At 38.1% G+C, this 19,322-nt stretch overlaps 1 protein-coding gene and 1 pseudogene across 2 annotated transcripts; both read left to right on the top strand.

Moving 5' to 3' along the window:
* The first annotated feature begins 276 nt into the window (after positions 1-276).
* Positions 277-14,600, top strand: LOC126612192 (bidirectional sugar transporter SWEET5-like; annotated as a pseudogene).
* A 2,740-nt stretch (positions 14,601-17,340) lies between these two features.
* LOC126612194 (17.4 kDa class III heat shock protein-like) lies at positions 17,341-18,843 on the top strand. Of its 2 annotated transcripts, none has more exons than XM_050280544.1 (3): positions 17,341-17,500; positions 17,782-18,031; positions 18,349-18,843. In XM_050280544.1, exons 2-3 carry the CDS (start codon positions 17,819-17,821, stop codon positions 18,604-18,606), a joined length of 471 nt encoding a protein of 156 aa, XP_050136501.1. In that variant the 5' UTR covers positions 17,341-17,500; positions 17,782-17,818; the 3' UTR covers positions 18,607-18,843. The 2 variants fall into 2 exon arrangements, with proteins under 2 accessions (XP_050136501.1, XP_050136502.1); XM_050280545.1 differs by having other exon boundaries at positions 17,354-17,498; positions 17,774-18,031.
* The last annotated feature ends 479 nt before the right edge of the window (positions 18,844-19,322 follow it).

The raw sequence follows: 19,322 nt of genomic DNA on the forward strand, positions 1-19,322 counted from the left end.
GTTTAAAATTTTTTAGTTAATAAAAACAGAAATCGAGTTAATATATAGTAGAAGCAAAGGAAACAGAAAAAAAAAAACTGAGCAAACCTTCAACTAGGGATACCATTTGAGGCATGTCAGCTACACAGCGCATTGTGTCACATTAGTTTCGAAACGAAAAGCTGTACAAAAAAAACTAAATTTTGGAAGACTGCCCCATTAAATAAACCTAAACTTCTCAAAAAGCACATCACCATTGGGGCTAGTTCTTTCATCGTATACTCTTTGTCCCCAAAAATGGTGAACCCCCTCGTGATCAGAACAATTGTTGGCCTTATTGGTCAGTAATTCTAATTGGCATTTGGTTTTACTTTCTTTTTTTTCCCCATTTTTCATTAATTCTAGCTTTCTAGCATCTGGTTTTCTTGCTTTTTTTCTAATGCTTGTGGGTTCTAATACACTATTAGTTATCATCAAATTTCAAAAGAGTACTCACAATGCATGCATGTGCATGGAGGAGAAAGTCTTGTGAAGGGACTGCCGTAAGCGACCACCATTCACATAATAGTCCCTCACAATAAGTGAAATCTTTTATTTGTGGATCTACGTCCTGTGAAAGGTTTTCGTATGAGAAAATTTTTCCATTCAAATCCAGATATCAAAATTATTGTCTTTTTATTGTCCCCTCTCTAGTTAGAGACTCATTTATGCATCGGGCAAACTAAAGTTTTGCAATTCAAAATAAGTACATAAATACAGCTATTTGAATTGTTAATGAGATATATACATCTAGCTAACTTTTTTTTTTTTTGGTAAATTACATAATACCCCCTCAGGTTTGAGGTCTATTACAAACTCGTACAATATTTTTAAAACATTTCACTTTCATACATCACCTACTATTTTATTTCAATATAGTACCTCCGTTACATTTTTCATCCATTGATCCGTTAAGAGCTGACGTGGTTGCTACATGGAAAAAAATTTTTAATTTAAAAAAATAAATAAATACTTGAATCTTCTCAACAACAAAAAAAAAAAAAACTGAAAAACGCAGAACCCACCCCACCTTCCCCGCAACCCCTCCCCACACCTCTTCTCCCTCCCGAGCCGAGCCTCCTAACCACCTCCCTCTTCTCCACTCTCTTCACCTAATCCTTCGTTATCGTGTCCGCATCCCAACGTGATTTTGTTAATCGAGCCTGAGAGCTGGCTGTAGGTGGAAGATCCGGCCAGGTTGAAAACTGGGTTAGATTGCTGGTAGCAATCGGAGCAGGGGCTGCACTGGAGCCAGTTGACGTCGCTGCCGGTGTCAAGCACCATGTAGAACGACTTCGCCGAAGTCCCGACGCCGATCCGAGATAAGTACTCGCCGCTGCCCTGGCTAACGCCGGAGACGACAGGGGTGGTGAGGTCTTGGGGTTGGATCTCGATGTGCATGGGCTCGAGATCCCCTCTTTTTATCCCTTGGAGTGCCAGCTGGAGCTTGGTGTGAAGCGAGTTCACTTGGGCAGAGTCGTTGTTGAGTCTGGTGGGGGTGAAGGATTTGTAGTCCTTGTACTGGGAATTGAAGAGGGCGTTGTAGGGGTAGAGCTGGAGGGAGAAGGCGGAGGAGTTGAGGGGTTGAGATTCTTGGGATTGGGATTCCAATGTTTGGAGGGATTCCGGGTCAAATGAGGGGAGGTGAAGAGAGTGGTTGCTAGGCTCGGGAGGGAGAAAAGAGGTGGGGGAGGGGTTGCGGGGAAGGTAGGGGGGTGGGTCCTGCGTTTTTCAGTTTTTTTTTTTTTTTTTTTTTTTTTTGGTTGAGAAGATTCAAGTTTTTCTTAAAAAAAAATTTAAAAAAAAAAATTTTCCACGTGGTACAAATGTGGCAGCCACGTCAGCTCTTAACGGATCAATTGATGAAAAATGTAACGGAGGTACTATATTGAAATAAAATAGTAGGTGAGGTATGAAAGTGAAATGTTTCAAAGATGTTGTATGGGGTTGTAATAGACCTCAAACCTGAAGGGGTATTATGTAGTTTATCCTCTTTTTTTTATTGGGCTCAGCTCAAAATTTAGCATTCTAGTGAGAATCTTATTAATAGTACTCTTTCTCTTGTTCCTTTGTGCACAGGAAATATCATCTCTTTTGGATTATTTATCTCCCCAATGTAAATCTCTCTCTCTCTCTCTCTTTTGGTTGAAAGAACAATTCATAGAAACAGAAATGCACCAGGCCAAACAACAAATAGAGAGCTTCCTCGAAAACCTAGGGAGCAACGATGAAGATAAACAGGACACAATACGACGCCATCCCGCAAGACGCTAGCGTCGTCCCATCTACCCATGCAAAAAGAAACCCCACCCTTACAAAGGAGGACAAGGAAGACCGTCTTTGTTCAAAATACCTACAAGCGAAGATGGAGGTCTAACAACCCAGCCGAAGCCGCACATCTCCGAAGATATATTCCTCGCGACGAACTCCGTCGCCTTATTTGCTGCTCGCGGAACCCACGACCAACAGCATGATTGAAAACTCTTCCCAATCTCTAGAACACGACTAAGAATTGGGAGAAGGTCCCAATCACAACTCAGAGAATGAGAATTAAGGGACTGCAAAATAACTTGCGCATCCGATTCAATCACCACCTCCTGCAGTTGTAAATTTTTTGCCAGTAAACACCCTTCCAAAACGGCAAGAGCCTCCGCCATCTCAACAGAAGATGCATGCACCCTCACACTCTGCACCGCGTTACAACCCGAATAGTTGTCTCTAACCACAATCCCAATATTACTGCATAGAGAGTTTCTCCTCCAACAAGTATCAACATTTATCTTCCTCCAGTTAACAGGGGGAGGAGACCACCGAACAGGTTAATACACACCACGAACAAGGGTGATTTTGTCAGCAACCGACGGTCGAATAAACGAAGAGGCCAACTTAAAAGAATCCATGGCAGTGACAATAGCCCGAATAGTTCTTATAGGAGAAGGATGAACCTCATTGAAAATTGTATCACATCTGGCCCTCCAGATAAACCAACACAAAAAGACCAGATAGGACATAGTACGTTCGAGGTCCACCTTACTACCCTTATTTTGATTTCCAACTGAGTACAACCACTCGCCCAAAGTTGTGACAAAACTTTGATCAATCTGAAGGCTCAATGGACCTTCCTTCCACACCCTAGATACCCACGGGCAAAGCAGAAGAAAATGCTCCACAGTCTCCTTGAGTGCGCAAATGGGGCAAAGTGGGGAAATAGCACACCGACGTCGATATAGGTTGAGTTTGGTGGCACAAGCATCATGGAGAAACCTCCACAGAAAGTTTCTCATTTTTGGAGGGGCTTTACAACTCCAAACCCAAACCCACACCCGTGGATTCATACTTCGAGAAGATGAATGACGATCGTTGTTCACCGTATGGTGGCGGTTGTAACACCACCTATAGCCAAACTTCACCGAAAATGAGCCATTCATTTCAAACAGCCAAATAAGTTTATCCAATCTCCTAGCTGGCCCCACATGAATGTGTGAGATGGCCACCCGCTCAATCACAGAAACAATATTAGACATGATATCAGTATTCCACTGCCTCGATACTGGATCAATAAACTCAGCAACCTTGCACTCTCTGTTTATATCTTATGTGAACGTACTTAATGATCAATGGAAATATTGCAACCCAACATTTCTAAATCAAGCAAAAATCAGTCGTGGAATTCAAGCTAGATCCTTATATAGCAACTTTGCTTAATTGTGCTTTGTGGTCCTTCTATGGTTGCCCAACTGTCCATCTTGACAGCCTTCTTGTCCTCAATCAATGGCACTGGATTTGTCATCGAATTAATCTATATTGCATCTTCTTAACATACTCTTCTGGGAAAAAACGCGTAAGAATACCATAAAACAATAAAGCCAGGGTCATCATTTTTTTTTTTTTACAAATTAATTTACTTAATCATGTGTCATTGCACATTTCAGTGTCTTGATTATTCATCCAGCTTTTTTTTCAGCGAAACGTTATCATTGCTCTTCTAGTTTAAGCTGCCTTCTTTGCTATTGTGGTTTTCGTTACTTTACACTTCTTCAAGTTCCCTCAAGGACGATCTAGGATAATTGGGATCTTATGTATTGTCTTCAACATCATTATGTATACCTCACCCTTGACAGTCATGGTACGTACGGATAATAATTTTCATGAATTATGCTACGTTTGAATGTCTTAGACAGTGTTTGGATGATCAAAATATTTACATTTTTTTCTATTATTTGGTTGGCAGAAAATGGTGATCAAAACAAAGAGCATCAAGTACATGCCGTTTTCCCTTTCACTCGCCAACTTCTGCAATGGCATTGTCTAGTCCATCTATGCATTCCTTAAACTTGATCAATATATTCTGGTAATTAATTAATATTCTAAACAAGAAGTTTTCAATTTATCCTAGGAGTTTTTTTTTTTTTTTGAAGAAGAAGAAGAAGGTACGATATTCATTGAACATTGAAAAAAACGTACAAATTAAGGATAGGGTGCTTAACATTGGGCCTCAATCAAAACCTTGCCGGGAATTTCAACCCGATCAAAGGGAAAAAGAGTGTACCGCTCAATTAGCTAGTAATACTATCCTCTAATAATAATTCAGAAATTACATCAGGAGGCTCTTCAAACCAAGAAACAGGGCGCTCAATAGTTAGACCAAACCTCGCAAGATGGTGGGCCACCTTATTCGTCTCTCTTCGACCAAACGTAACTTTCCATTATCTGAACTCTTGCAAAAGCTTCTTGGTATCTTCAAACAAATGTCCATAATGACCACTATATGTTGCACCTTCGTTCTGAATTGTGGAGGTCACCAACAACGCATCCCCCTCTACTTGAATTTCATCCAAGCTCCACCTGCATAAAAACACAGTTGTTGCTCGTGCAACAGCAGCCTTCGCATGTAGTGCATATCGCACTCCTGCTTCCCTGTCCATCTGTGCCGCAAGAAAACCATCATCGGCATCTCTAACTATAAACCCAAAACCTCCAATTGATCCATCTTCATCCCATGCAGCATCAAAATTGCACTTTATCCATCCAGAAATAGAAGGCTGCCATCGAGTTATTCCCATGGATGAGGGTTGGGTTGCAGAAAGATTCCACTTTCTAAATTCCCCCAGCCACGTTTGTGCCTTAAGTTAGGTATCGAATAGAGAAACCTCAATACCATTCCAGATAAATTCATTACGTACTTTCCAAATACTCCAAACTAGGATAAGGAGCAACTCAAAACTTTCTTTAAAGACTTCCTACACCATGAACTCCAGCCACCCTTGAAACCCGTTCGCACTACCAGTAAAAGATTTAATTCCCAATGGACTTCCAAACCACACAGCTGCCGCTCGAGAACATTTTAAAAGGGCATGTTCTACCATCTCCTATTCCTTATCACAGTTGCCACAAGTAGCCTCCATAAGTACACATCTCAACTTCAAATTTACCTTGGTAAGCAACGCATTCATGCATCCACACCATACACAAATTTTCACTTTCCCCTGAACTTTTTCCCTCTATAGTGCTTTCCAAAGGAACTTTGTTTTCTCGCTAACCATTGAACCTATGGGCTCCTCACCACCCATCCCTGGGCACGATCTGGCCACAAAATACGCACTCTTCATTGTGAATAAACCCTTGGAATCTTTTCCCCAAATCAACAAATTAGCATGATGAAATAAGCTTAACGGTATGTTTAAAATGAGGTATGCTTCTTCTTCCACAAACCAACTACGCACTAACGTTGAATTCCACCGGACACCATCATCTTCCACCATTAGAGATCTCACCGTAAGAGATGGGTGTACAGCACTCGGTAACGGGCTAAGAAAGCGATACAAGTTATCCCGTGGCAACCAATTGTCTCCCCAAATGCGTATTTGTAGGCCATCCCTCACTCTCCATCATGCTCCCTGAATAATAATTAATCGAGATGCCGCCACACTACGCCGGCAATAGAAGGAATTAAGCTTAACAGGCGCCTGTAAAAACTCATTGGTAGGATAATACCGAGCTTTGAAGAGTCGTGCAACAAGTGAATTAGGTTGCTATAGTAGTAGGCACCACCCTTGCTTCGTAAGCAAAGCAAGATTAAACACATACAAATCCTTAAATCCCAATCCCCTCTCACCTTTAGGTTTACACAACCGCTGTCATTTCACCCAATGTATTCGACGCTTACCTACTTCTCTTCCCCACCAGAACCTTGCCACCATTTGATTTAACTCATCACAAAAAGACTTGGGTAATAAGAAAGTCTGCATTGTATACAACGGTACTGCATGTGCCACTGTTTTAATTAAAATTTCCTTACCCACATTACTAAGTAATGAGCCACGTCAACCATTCAACTTTTTCCACAACCGATCTTTAATATAAGCAAATGTATCTTTCTTAGACTTACCGATGAATACTGAAAGCCCAAGATAGCGGTCATGGTAATCCACACGCTTCATCCCTAAGCAATCGGCTAATAAACGCCACACTACTTTTAGACAGGTTGACAGTTTTCCCCGAAGCCCGTTCATAAGTGGATAATAATTCCTTCAATTGCAAACACTCCTGAATAGAACTCCTAGCAAATATTAAACTGTCATTCGCAAATAATAGGTGATGAACACTTGGTGCCCTTTTACAAACTTGTTGTTGGAAGTATGCCCATAAAGCCACTCATTTGATGTAATAGCTTTTGGAATACTTATTGTATTAAACGTTTATATGTTTAATGAAGGGCAAAGCTTATTGTTAATCACTATTTATTGTATCATGTGTTTAAGCAATAAGGGAATCCAATGAATGTATTTGATCTAAGAGATAAGTGATCTAAGTGAGTTAGATTATCGAGATCTTTCTCTTATGTTCATTCCTAAAACGTTCTTGGCCATAGGATTGCCAATTGGGCATTGACAATCCGCTAAGGTTAGTATGTGTTATGTTGACTCAAGCGTGAGTATGACTAGTCTCAAGTCATTTAGTGTTGGACACTAAGACAAACACATAGGTGCTCGAAAGAGTAATCGAGTACACTGAACAACGATCAAAAGAGAGTTCGAACATACATGTCATGTAAGAACTCGATAGTTGCAATATGCAAAGTAGTCCTTTGACCTGAGGCATCATAGATGTCTAATGGTTAAGTCATTGATCTTTGATCATGTCAAAGGCATTCCATTGGAGTGTCCACGGCATTGTTGGGGTCAAGCTATCTAGTCATGTAGGCATATGAATGTACAACAAGGGATCTCTAACCTTCCATGGTGGAAGAAGAATACTCTAAGATATGATTCGAGAGTCTTTGGCCAAAGCATATGAATATAACTTTGGAAGTTTGTTCCAAATCATATTTAATTGAATCATATAGAGAGGTATCACATTGGATAGTAGACATGAAACAAACTATCATTCAAACAATGTGATTAAGAGTATTGTATTAGAGAATGACCGTATTGCATTGTAATTGTAACTAGATAGGTTCTCCAACCACTTCTACTTAGCTTGGGTAACCATGACATACTGCTAGGTGTCACTCATGGTTTGTGGAAGCCCTAATGATTAGCAAACACTAATTTTAAGGGAGAATTGAAATGTGGTTTCAATTCACAATCGATCGTTAAGAGTAACAATCGCCTACTACCTCGCTAATTGGAACCTAATGGATCGTACACCGAGTAAGGATGTATGTGAAGAAATTAAATGAAATGGATAAGTAATTAAATGGTTTAATTGAAGAATGGTCAAGGTTAATTAATTAGTTAATTAATTATACGAAATGTTCGTATTGGGCTTATATGTTGGTTTTGGGTTTCGGGGCCCAAAAGCGTTTTGGTCCACAAGGCCCATTATGTTTAAGTTGTATGACAACTAAAACAAAATGGGCAAATAGCCCAATAACATTAATATGGCCTGCCATTAGGGTGGATGATGCAAACTTGGATTAATTACAAGTTTGCTACTCACTTGTAATGAAGTATAAAAGCAACTTTATAGCTTTATTTTCATTTAGGGTTTTCTTGAAGAAATTGGGTGAAACATTTTCTCTCCTTTTTCTCTAAAGAGGCCGGCCACTTAGGGGAGGGACATCTAGCAATCTCTTCTTCCCTAAGTCATCCATATCATCTTCACAAGATACATCCTTGGTGAAGAGACTTAGAGACATCAAACTTTTGGTGTTTTGGAGAACAAATCCTCAAATCCTCAAAGAAGCAAAGGAGCACTAAAAGGAGGAAAATCACAAGGAATATCCAAGGAGCTTGGAGGTGACTTGAAGGCCATCCACTTGGGTGAATCCCTTGTGTAAACAAGGATGAGCTTTAAGGGTAAAGAAACTCTAAATCTTTACTTCTCTTTAATGTTGTTAAAGAGTTTATTGGTTCACCATATACTAGGCTTTGAAAGTCATGGGTTTTATGAATTGTTTTTTAATGCATGCCTACTTTAAAGTGTTAATAGTTTGCATATGTATTCAAATGTTCTTACTTGTTCTTAGCTAGGACAAAAAATTTCCTTCACTTGTACCCCCTGAATTCGGCCTTGAGTTTCCCACGAATCAAACAAAGCCGATAATCCTTCTGCACATAAAACAAATAAGAAAGGTGACAGAGGATTGCCTTGACGAATTCCCCGCTTCAGATAAACTAGTCCCACAAGCTCCCCATTCAGTTTGAATGAATAAGATACCGTCGAAACACACATCTTTATCCAATGTATCCACTCATCTGCAAAACCCAACTGCTTCATCATTTGTTCCAAGAAACTCCATTCAATGCGATCATAGGCCTTACTGATATCTAGTTTCAAAGCCATTACACCGTTCCACCCATTATTTTTCTTATGCTTATAATGTGCAATTTCTGAAGTAACCATACAGTTATCAGATATTAACATGCCCGATATAAAAGCGCTATGCGAACGTGAAATAATATCCGGGAGAATAGCTTTCAACCTATTAGTAAGCACCTTAGAGCAAATCTTATAAAGCAGTCATCTCAATAAGATCATTTTTTTTTTTTTGGAATCAAAGTTACATGAGTATAATTGATCTTTCTAAGCAAATGACCCAACGAAAGCATATGTCTTACCCCATCACACACATCTTGGCCAACAGTCTCCCAATACTTCTAATATAAACCCGGTGACATACCGTCAGGTCCCGGAGCTTTAGTCGGATGCATTTGAAACAACGCATCTTTAGTTTCCTCATTCGACACTGGCCGTAATCACTCATGATTCATGTTTGCCGAAACCCTAGGGTTAACAACCCTCAAAATATCCAACATATCCACTGGACCTTGTGAGTCAAAAAACTTTGAAAAATAATCCACGATCACCGTTTCCATGCCCCTCTTATCTTCATGCCATACTCCGGACGCATCAAATAACCCCAGCAAAGCATTCCTTCATTGTCGTCTAGAAGTCTTTTGGTTGTTAACCCTAGGAGTTTTAAAGAACTAAGAAAGACTTAATTTGATTATTGTAATTAATTAACCTTTTTTTTTTTAATAATTTGGTAGTTTCCAAACGTTTTGGGATCGCTTTCCGGCGTGGTGCAGCTCATCTTGTATGCAACCTACTATAAGGCCACTAATTGGGATGAGGTGTAAGAATATAGAGAATGGTTAGGATCATGCCAAGTGTCATAAGATTGTATCTCTTAGTTAGTTAGTTAGTTAGTTAGTTAGTTAGTTAGAGATTTTATTCTCTATATATACACCAATGTAATATCTTGATGAGTAAGAAAAGCATACATAACATATTCTCTCTCTCTATGATCTTCTCTCTTCTTCTTCGATCTCTCTCTCTCTCTCTCTCTAGTTCTTGAAACCCTAGCTATATCTCTCGATCTTTCTACGTTAACATGGTATCATTCGCCATTGATGCTCACACTACTTCCTCCGATCCTCTGGTTGCTTCCGCTCATCTTCTCCGTATGTGAATTTTTCTGTTTCTTCAAGAATTCTGGTATTTTCTTTTCGCCTCTAACTTCTAGGGTTTCTGCAAATCTTGATCTTCTTGATTCTTCGCTCTAATTCCTTTCACTTCTACAACTATGGTGATTGTTTCGCCATTACAGATTATACATTCTCCGATTACTAGCCTTATTTCTACAATTTCCACATCTGTGAATGTTAAGCTTGATGAATCTAATTACTTAAATTGGCATTTTCAAATGCAATTGTTGCTTGAAAGACACGATATCATGGGATTTGTTGATGGATCGCATGTTTGTCCACCTCGATATGTTACTTGTTCTAATAATTCTGAAGGTTCTAATCTTGCTGCTACAAATTCTTTTACTCAATATGAGGTTGAAGCCGACATTATTTGGAAAATGCACGATCGTGCTCGAATGCAGCTGATCACTGCTACTTTATCGCCAGTTGCAATTTTGTGTGTTATTGGTAGCACCAGTGCTTGTGATTTGTGGAATCGATTGAAAGAACAGTTTTCAGCTGTCTCTCGGACTAGTATTTTTCAGCTTAAATCTAATCTTCAGACTATTCGAAAGGGTTCAGATTCAGTGTCTCAATACATGCAATGTATTAAGGAAGCTAGGGATTATTTGTCTGCTGCCGGAGTAACCTTTGCTGATGAGGATATTGTTATCCTAGCTCTTAATGGTCTACCCTCTTAATAAAATAAATTTCGTAATGTGATAAGGGGACGTGAGAATATCATCTCTCTCATAGAATTTCGTGTGCAACTGCTTACTGAAGAACTGATTGTGGATAGCACAGTGAATTCTCAATTCATGACTGCAATGGTTGCTGATAATTCTAATTATAAACCCTCTACAGGCCTATCTCAGTCTAGTCTTTGGTTCTCATCCCATACTACTGGCCCTAATGGTGGTTATTCTGGTAGTTCAAGTGGGTATCGATCATTTAATAACAATAGGAAGGGTAAAGGGAAGTTTAATCAAGGATATAGGTATCCTAATCCTAATTCGAGACAACGGTTTTTCAATCATTTTTCTAATTTGAATCATGGTTTCTCTGGAGTTCTTAGTCCTCATCCACCACAAAATTTTGGTCAGCATGTACCTCAACAAGTTCCTGGTAAAGCAAATCATACCACTTAGTATTGCTTCTTCAATGACAAAGGGCCTAACTTTGGTGGTCCTCATCACCAACTTTGGTGGTCCTCATCACTCTCAATCAACTGCTAGTGCATATGCTCCTTCTGCACTAGCATTTCCTACTCCAACTCACATGCAAGCACTGCACACAGTTAATTCTCAATCATCTCCAGGTTTTACTTCCCATCAACAACCACAAATATGGATCACTGACTCAAGAGCTACAAATCATATGACGGCTAATCTTAGTAACCTGACTTTGGCATCTCCTTATCCTACCAATGAGATAGTGCAAACAGCTAGTGGACTCTCTTCACTAGCCAATCATCACTCACTTCGTACTCAAGGCACTCCTCAAGCTTCTACATTTCTTGGTCAGCTTGTTAGTTCTAATCTCTGGCATAGTACGTTAGGACATCCTTCTAATACCATTGTCAATATAATGTTGCAGAAGTCTTCCATTTCGTGTAAAAATGATCATATCCCTTTGCTAAGTCATGGCTGTTTAGAGGGCAAATTCATGAAGCAGTCTTTTCAGTCTAGTAACCATAAATCTGTAATTCCTTTCGAGATTGTGCATAGTGACCTTTGGGGTCTTTCTCCATGTAATTCCATTGATGGATATCAATACTATGTGACTCTCATTGATGAGTGCACTAGATATTGTTGGTTGCTCCCTATTGTTAATAAATCAGATTTCTTTGAAACCTTTGTTGCCTTTCATTCATTTGTGCAAACTCAATTCTCTGTGTGTATCAAAACTTTACAAACTGATGGTGGTGGAGAGTATAGCAGTGTTAAACTTAAAAATTTCCTTCATAACAAAGGTATTTCACATCATATATCTTGTCCACATACCCCAAAACAAAATAGATTGGCTAAGAGGAAACATAGACACATTGTGTAAACCACTATCACCTTGTTGCAATCTGCAAAGTTACCCTCTCTTTTTTGGTCATTTGCTTGTCAAGCAGCTGTGTACCTTATCAATCGTATGCCTACTCCAACCTTGCAAAAATGTTAACCCTTTGAAAGTTTATTTGGAGTCTCTCCTATCTTAACACATCTTAGAGTGTTTGGTTGTTCTTGTTTTCCATTGTTGAGACCTTATAATAACACTAAGTCCCAACCTAAAACCACTAAGTGTATATTTCTTGGTTATGCCTCGAAGTATAAAGGTTTCATCTGCTTTGATTTATTAAAGGGTAGAGTATATATATCGAGACATGATGTATTTGATGAGTCTCGATTTCCCTATCCTTATTTGACTATGCTATCTAAACCCAAGTCTGTCCAGTCACATTCGTCTCAACCATTCATTCCATCTCACGTCCCTACTATGGATAATATACTAGTTCAGCCTCAGTTTCAAACCCCACCATCACAATCTCAATCTTCATCTCCATCATCTGGTGCTCACACATCATCACCATCAATTCAACAGTCTCCTGGATCCATACAATCTCTCCCTGATCATATACCACTAGCATCATCTGATCATGTTTCACTTCAGTCCATTACTGCACCTGCAAGCTCATCAACTTCACTCCCTGTAGATCCTAATTTTAAACCTGACCTTCTTCAAGTGGTCTTGCCCATTGCGCCACTTAATTTGCATCCTATGAAAACTAGGAGTAAAGATGGTATAGTCAAGAAGAAAGTGTTTCTCAGCAAGGTTCATGATTCTAGTGTTGTTGATCTCACTCAAGTGGAACCTGCCACTTATAAATCTGCATTAAAAGTGTCAGTTTGGTTGAATGCTATGAGAGAAAAACTTGTTGCATTGCAGCATCAACAAACTTGGAGCTTAGTCCCTCTACCATCCAACAAGAATCTAGTTGGTTGCAAATGGGTGTTTAAACTTAAAAAGAATTCAAATGGCTCAATTGCTCGACATAAGGCTCGATTGGTTGCTAAGGGGTTTAGTCAAGAACCTTGCTTGGATTATGGGGAGACATTTAGCCCAGTGGTTAAGCCAACCACTGTGCGCCTAGTTCTAGCCATGGCAACTCACTTTAATTGGCCACTTAGGCAGTTGGATGTCAAGAATGCATTTATGCATGGAGTATTGAATGAAGAGGTATATATGGCTCAACCACCTGATTTTGAGGACACTTCTCGGCCTGATTTAGTTTGTAAACTGCACAAGTTATTGTATGGTTTAAAACAGGCTCCCTGAGCCTGGAATGAGAGATTCACAAGCTTTCTTCCCTCTCTCGGATTCCAGTCTACATATTCTGACTCTTCATTATTTGTCAAGGCTGTTGGAAGTGATATTGTCATTCTTTTACTATATGTGGATGATATTATTATCTCTGGGAGTTCTTCTATAGTTATTCAACAAGTCATTCAGTCTCTTGCCACTGAGTTTGATATCAAAGACTTGGGAGAGCTTCATTACTTTCTGGGGATTCAAATCACCAAGACTACTCAAGGTGTATTTCTGTCACAGACAAAGTATATACAAGATCTATTGGAAAAAGTTGAGATGGTAGAATGTAAAGCTTGTGACACACCATGTCTTCCCTACAACAGACTGCTTAAGGGTGATGGTACCCCTTATAACAATCCAACTACATATAGGAGCATCATTGGTGCATTACAATATCTTATATTTACTCGCCCTGATATTGCCTTCTCAGTTCATCAAGTTTACCAATTTATGCAGTCTCCAATGGTGTCTCACTTCACAGCAGTTAAACATATCTTGAGATATCTTAAGGGTACATTATTAGTTGGCATTTCTTATACTCGGGGTGATTTGTCCTTGAAGGCATTTAGTGACGCGAACTGGGCAAAAGACCCTAATGATCGACATTCAACTACTGGCATGGTTGTGTTTCTAGGTAACAACCCCATCTCGTGGTCCTCCAAGAAACAAAATATGGTATCTCAATCTTTTACAGAGGCTGAGTATCAAGCTATGTCGACCACATCTATTGAACTTGACTGGATCCAGCAATTACTGTAGTTCATGCATGTAATACCTACTAATGCTCCTGTGCTTTTCTGTGTTAATCTTTCTGCTATCGCATTATCGTTCAACCCTGTCCAGCATCAATGGATAAAGCATATAGAGATTGACGTGCACTATGTGAGAGAACGGGTCACTAAGAAAAAGCTCCTTGTTCAGTTTGTTTCCTCCCGAGAACAATTTGCAGACATACTAACAAAGGGTCTCAGTACTCCTCTATTTCGATCTCATTGCTTCAACCTCATGCTTGGTGTCCCTAAGCATGAGTTTGTGGGGGGATGTAAGAATATAGAAAATGGTTAGGATCATGCCAAGTGTCATAAGATTGTATCTCTTAGTTAGTTAGTTAGTTAGTTAGAGATTTTATTCTCTATATATACACCAATGTAATATCTTGATGAGTAAGAAAAGCATACATGACATTCTCTCTCTCTCTCTCTCTCTCTCTCTCTCTAGTTCTTGAAACCCTAGCTGTATCTCTCGATCTTTCTACGTTAACATGAGGATGATGAAAAGCCAAAATCTGAACTTCAAATCTCTAATGTTTAGAGAGAGAGAGTGGTCTCCTGTAATATCAAACTCTTGATCCATGTAATCACGTTCAATTTGGACATTTTATATGTACATCTTCGCATGCATGCCGTTAATAGTTTGGTCAAAAACAAAAATGAATATTTTATGAGAAGAAGATTGTTTACAACCATCTCAATCTATATATGACGTGTACATAATATTACTAATTATAAAATATTATATAACTCTCTAGTTTTTCTTATGAAGTGAAGAAAACTAAACCCTTTACAAAGAGAACTCAGGCCATATTTACAAGGTCCGACGACCAGTTACCATCTTGATAAAAGGTAGTACACAACTTAATTAGTCGTAAACATCTTTATTTTTCATTAAGTAGAAAATAGCAGTAAACCCTAGGAAGCAACAAAGAAGAAACAGATGAAAAGCCTTTTCAATATTGATTGACGTTTGTTAGAGATGACTCATATTAAATAATACTTTTGTACTAACAATTACAAGATCATTAAAAGGTTGTTGCATAATTTCCCTCGGGATGTCTCTTTACCGTAGTTCCCTTGTGCATACTTCCTCTCCACTTAGTAATACGTTTGTGCCCTTTTGGTTTCATTTGATTTAAGAAAATAGTAGATCGAATTGTTATTGTAATTATCAATTTATATTCTATAATTCTATTTAGGCCAAATTTAATGCTTCAAGTGTTTTATTCATTAGATTTGATTTGTATAATTGTTTAAATCTTTTATTTTCAATCTTAGTAATTTATTTTCATATTATTTAATGCTACGTAAAAAAATTTCCAAAATCCGGTCCATTCGGCTTATTCATGAAGGGTGGGTGCTACCACATGCTATGGCAACGGTTCGGCTTGAGGACAGAAATGTCATATCCATTTCCATAAGCACAAAATTTAATCATATACATAACGGAAATTAATCATCGGGAATTATCGATAACAGTACCACTGGGTAACGGTTTCCCCATCAGTTAAATGTATATTCATCTTCATCAATGCAATAAAATTATTTGTTCAACTAACATATTACAATTTAGTAAATACTAAACATTCACATTCAAATCATTAAAAAAAACATAACAATATTCTCTAGAAGCGTTCACAATAAACCAAATACGATACCAAATAAGGTAAATTAGTCCCAAGAAAAAAGGGAAGGGATGACAAAAGCGAATACAACAACCATTATGGGAGAAACACAAAATAAATTATCAAATAATTTCAATACTTGTAAATATACATATATATTATATAATATTATATTCAGGAGGGATTTGAGGACGAATACTAATAGGGACCGCTATATACATATCTGAACCCGTAACAAAAGAATACACACGATTTTTCTCCAAATTTGAAAAATACCCGAATTTTCATCTCCAAATTTGCCCATTAGGCCAATAATCCACGGTTATCGGGTTGAACATGTTGAATTGTCATCTTTACTATCCACACACATCTTTTTACTTCACACACACTCCATGTTAATTTTTGTCCCTTGATCATGTTCAAATTTTGGACGGCTAAAAATTAAGAAGTGTATAGAAAGTTAAAAAGAATGAGCGTCTATTTCCATGATGGTAAGTAGACCTGGCATTTGTGTCGTGTTTTTTATGTTCGTGTCGTTTTCGTGACATACCCGATATATTAACGGGTCGTGTTGTATAACATATGTTAAGGTAAACGAGTAATATGACCCAATCCAAAATCGACCCGTTAATATTATCAGGTAATATGACCCAACCCGCTACCCATTAAAAAATATTTTTTAAATTAATAAATAATGAAAATGAAAAACATAATTTGACCAAAAAAAATGGAAAACATAATATTAAATTAATATATACATATCATATTGTCGCATAAATATTATTCACAACATAAAAATAAATATTCGTCTTTAAAGTAGGGAATTGTTATTAGCACTCCAAAAATCTCATTCTACACTCCTCACAAGTATATTTTTCTTTTTAATTATAGAAAGTTTGGAATACCAAATGAGATTTTTAGAGTGCTAATAACAATTCCCTTAAAGTATTACATACTTCAAAACAAGAGCCTAATAAAAAAACATTAATACATTACTACAAAATACCAAATGTTCAAGGATATGCAGGAGTTGCGTTTCAAGGTTGAGGAACCTTTGCATGTTTGTATATGCTTTCACATTTGTCAAACTTGTACGTTAATAATTATGAATTTTATTTATTTTGACTCCCTTGAAAAAACTATTCATGAGAGTTTGTTTTGGTTTTAAAAGTTCAAACGATGATGTAGTCATACTCAAAGATAGAGGATGCGATCACGAACATTTGCATATTTTTTCACATTTTTCGCACTTTTAAATTAAGTATTATAATTTTTTTTACTGTATTTGGCATTTAAAATTACTCGATAATTTTTAGTAGTTTACAAAATTGAAACCATTAAAATAATTTTTTTCTTAACGTGTCGAAACGAGTTATCCGACTGTCATCTTTGTGTAAACCTATTAAGAACCCATTATTGTGTGACCCGATAACGATCCGATTAATTATCGTGTTAACCCAAAACTTGTTATTTTTACGTATCGTGTTAATGAGTCGGGTAAGATATTGTCATGTCTATTGGTAAGCACATGCACACGTAGTGGCTTCTTGTCCAGCCACGTAAAACCAATCACACCGTGGGAGGGTTCCACAATTCGGTGAATGGGAAACGTGTAAGGTCAGGATCCTTCAATAACCGAGGTTCTATTTGCTGATAACCCCGCGATTGTTCTAGACGGTAGCTCCATTCTCCCGAAATTTCCACTCTCTGCTTTTTTATATCCCACAATTTTCTCACTAACCAAGCAATCAGTCGCTGCAAATCTCTCGTCCTACCAAACGCTTTCCCGCGCTAATCAAACAACTTTCTTCATGTAAGAATCTTTTCCATGTCACTTTTCTTTTAGTTTCTTCACTTGATTATGTCAACTTCTATTCTCAATTTCTCGGAAACTCGGTGTTTTCTTTCGTTTTCTCTTTAACTTTCCCGAGAAACAAACAGCTTAAATTCCCTTATTGCTGAATTTTTTTAGCAAACAGGCGTTTAGCTCAAATGGGTCACCAAATCTTTCGACTTTACCCATATTTCTCCATCAAATCTCTCCTCTTGATTGCTTTGCTAATGGTTTATTAAACTTTCTCTTAATATTATCAGATTTTTGTGCTTGCGAATTCTCAATCTTTGGTGAAAAATGAGCCGAGCAGCGGATTTGAGTGCGTTCGAAGTGGTGAACCAGCTGCTGAACTTCCCAGAGGCCATTGAGAAGCTCATGTTTCCGTCTCGGGCTCACGAGACCGGTAACGATAACAAAGGTGTGTCCAGCATTCCGGTTGACATTTTGGACACTCCCAAGGAGTACATATTTTTCTTGGATGTGCCTGGCCTATCCAAATCTGACATTCAGGTATAAATGCTTGATTTTGGTACAATTGCTTCTTTCTTTTTTATCGTGATCAAGAAATTAGGTTATGCGTTTTGGTTTAACTAGGTTGGCTAGAGCAGTGTCCTCTCGTATGTACCTGTCTTCGGATCTTCCTCCTCAAGTTTCGATTAGATTAATTATAATATTTCTTGAATCATGGGAAAAAAAGGTAGCTAGGAGTAGCTAGGAGATGTATGCTCAATCGGCCTTTAGGTAAATAATACATGTCCTGCACTTTTTTTTTTTTTTTTTAAGGCTGATGCATTGTGAGGGTAAACAGATTTGGTTATGCAATCCAGGTGACGGTTGAAGACGAGAACACTCTGGTGATCCGGAGCAATGGGAAGAGAAAGCGCGAAGACGGTGAGGAGGAGGGGTGCAAGTATATCAGGCTGGAGAGGAGAGCGGCCCAGAAGCTACTGAGGAAGTTCCGGTTGCCCGACAATGCCAATGTAGGAGCCATTAATGCGAAATGTGAGAACGGGGTTCTGACTGTGGTGGTTGAGAAGCTTCCTCCCCCTCCCAAGCCCAAGACTGTTAAAGTCTCCATCTCCTGAAGCGGATAGGGCAACATAAATAGAGAAACACGAGCTGGATTTCACGTGTAGGTTCTAGTTCTAGCGTTTAGGGTTTTCTCTGTTAGGGCTACAATATGGATGCTACTCTGTTAGTGCTGTATGTTGGAAAGACTGGCTGAACTTGGAGTTGTTAGGGTTTTACGTTCCTCGTGTTGTTTTGGAGATTATTCAACAAGCGTCTATTTCTGTTTTAAATGATATAAGCATCTTGTTTTATACGGGTTTTGGAAAGATTGTACACAAATAAAGCTTAAGAACAAAGAGAAGAATAAGCAATAAAACCACCTCACTAAAAATTATCTTGAATTGGCATAAGTTTCACAATGAGTATCATAATAATGTGGAGTGGGATAAGTTTCACAATGAGTATTATAATGATGTGGTTTAAGCTCGTTTTTGACGAAAATCAAATTTAAAACTCTATAATTATAAGTGAAGAAGATTATCATTGGACTGTGACTATCTTAACTTTAATTAGTGGGATCAGTTTCAATATGAGCCAAATATAATGATGTAGTTTAAATTCATTTTTGATTAAAATCAAATTTAAAACTTCTTAATTACAAATGAAAAATAATATTAAATTGTAATACTAAATGATTGATTATTTTAACTCAAATTGGTGTAAGCAAGGAAATCCGAACATTTTCATCTCACTTTAATTTTGAATACCAATGGGCTGTTTGTTTGTTGAC

The sequence above is a fragment of the Malus sylvestris genome, chromosome 17 (assembly GCF_916048215.2).
Source record: "Malus sylvestris chromosome 17, drMalSylv7.2, whole genome shotgun sequence".
In the NCBI taxonomy this organism is placed as follows: domain Eukaryota; kingdom Viridiplantae; phylum Streptophyta; class Magnoliopsida; order Rosales; family Rosaceae; genus Malus; species Malus sylvestris.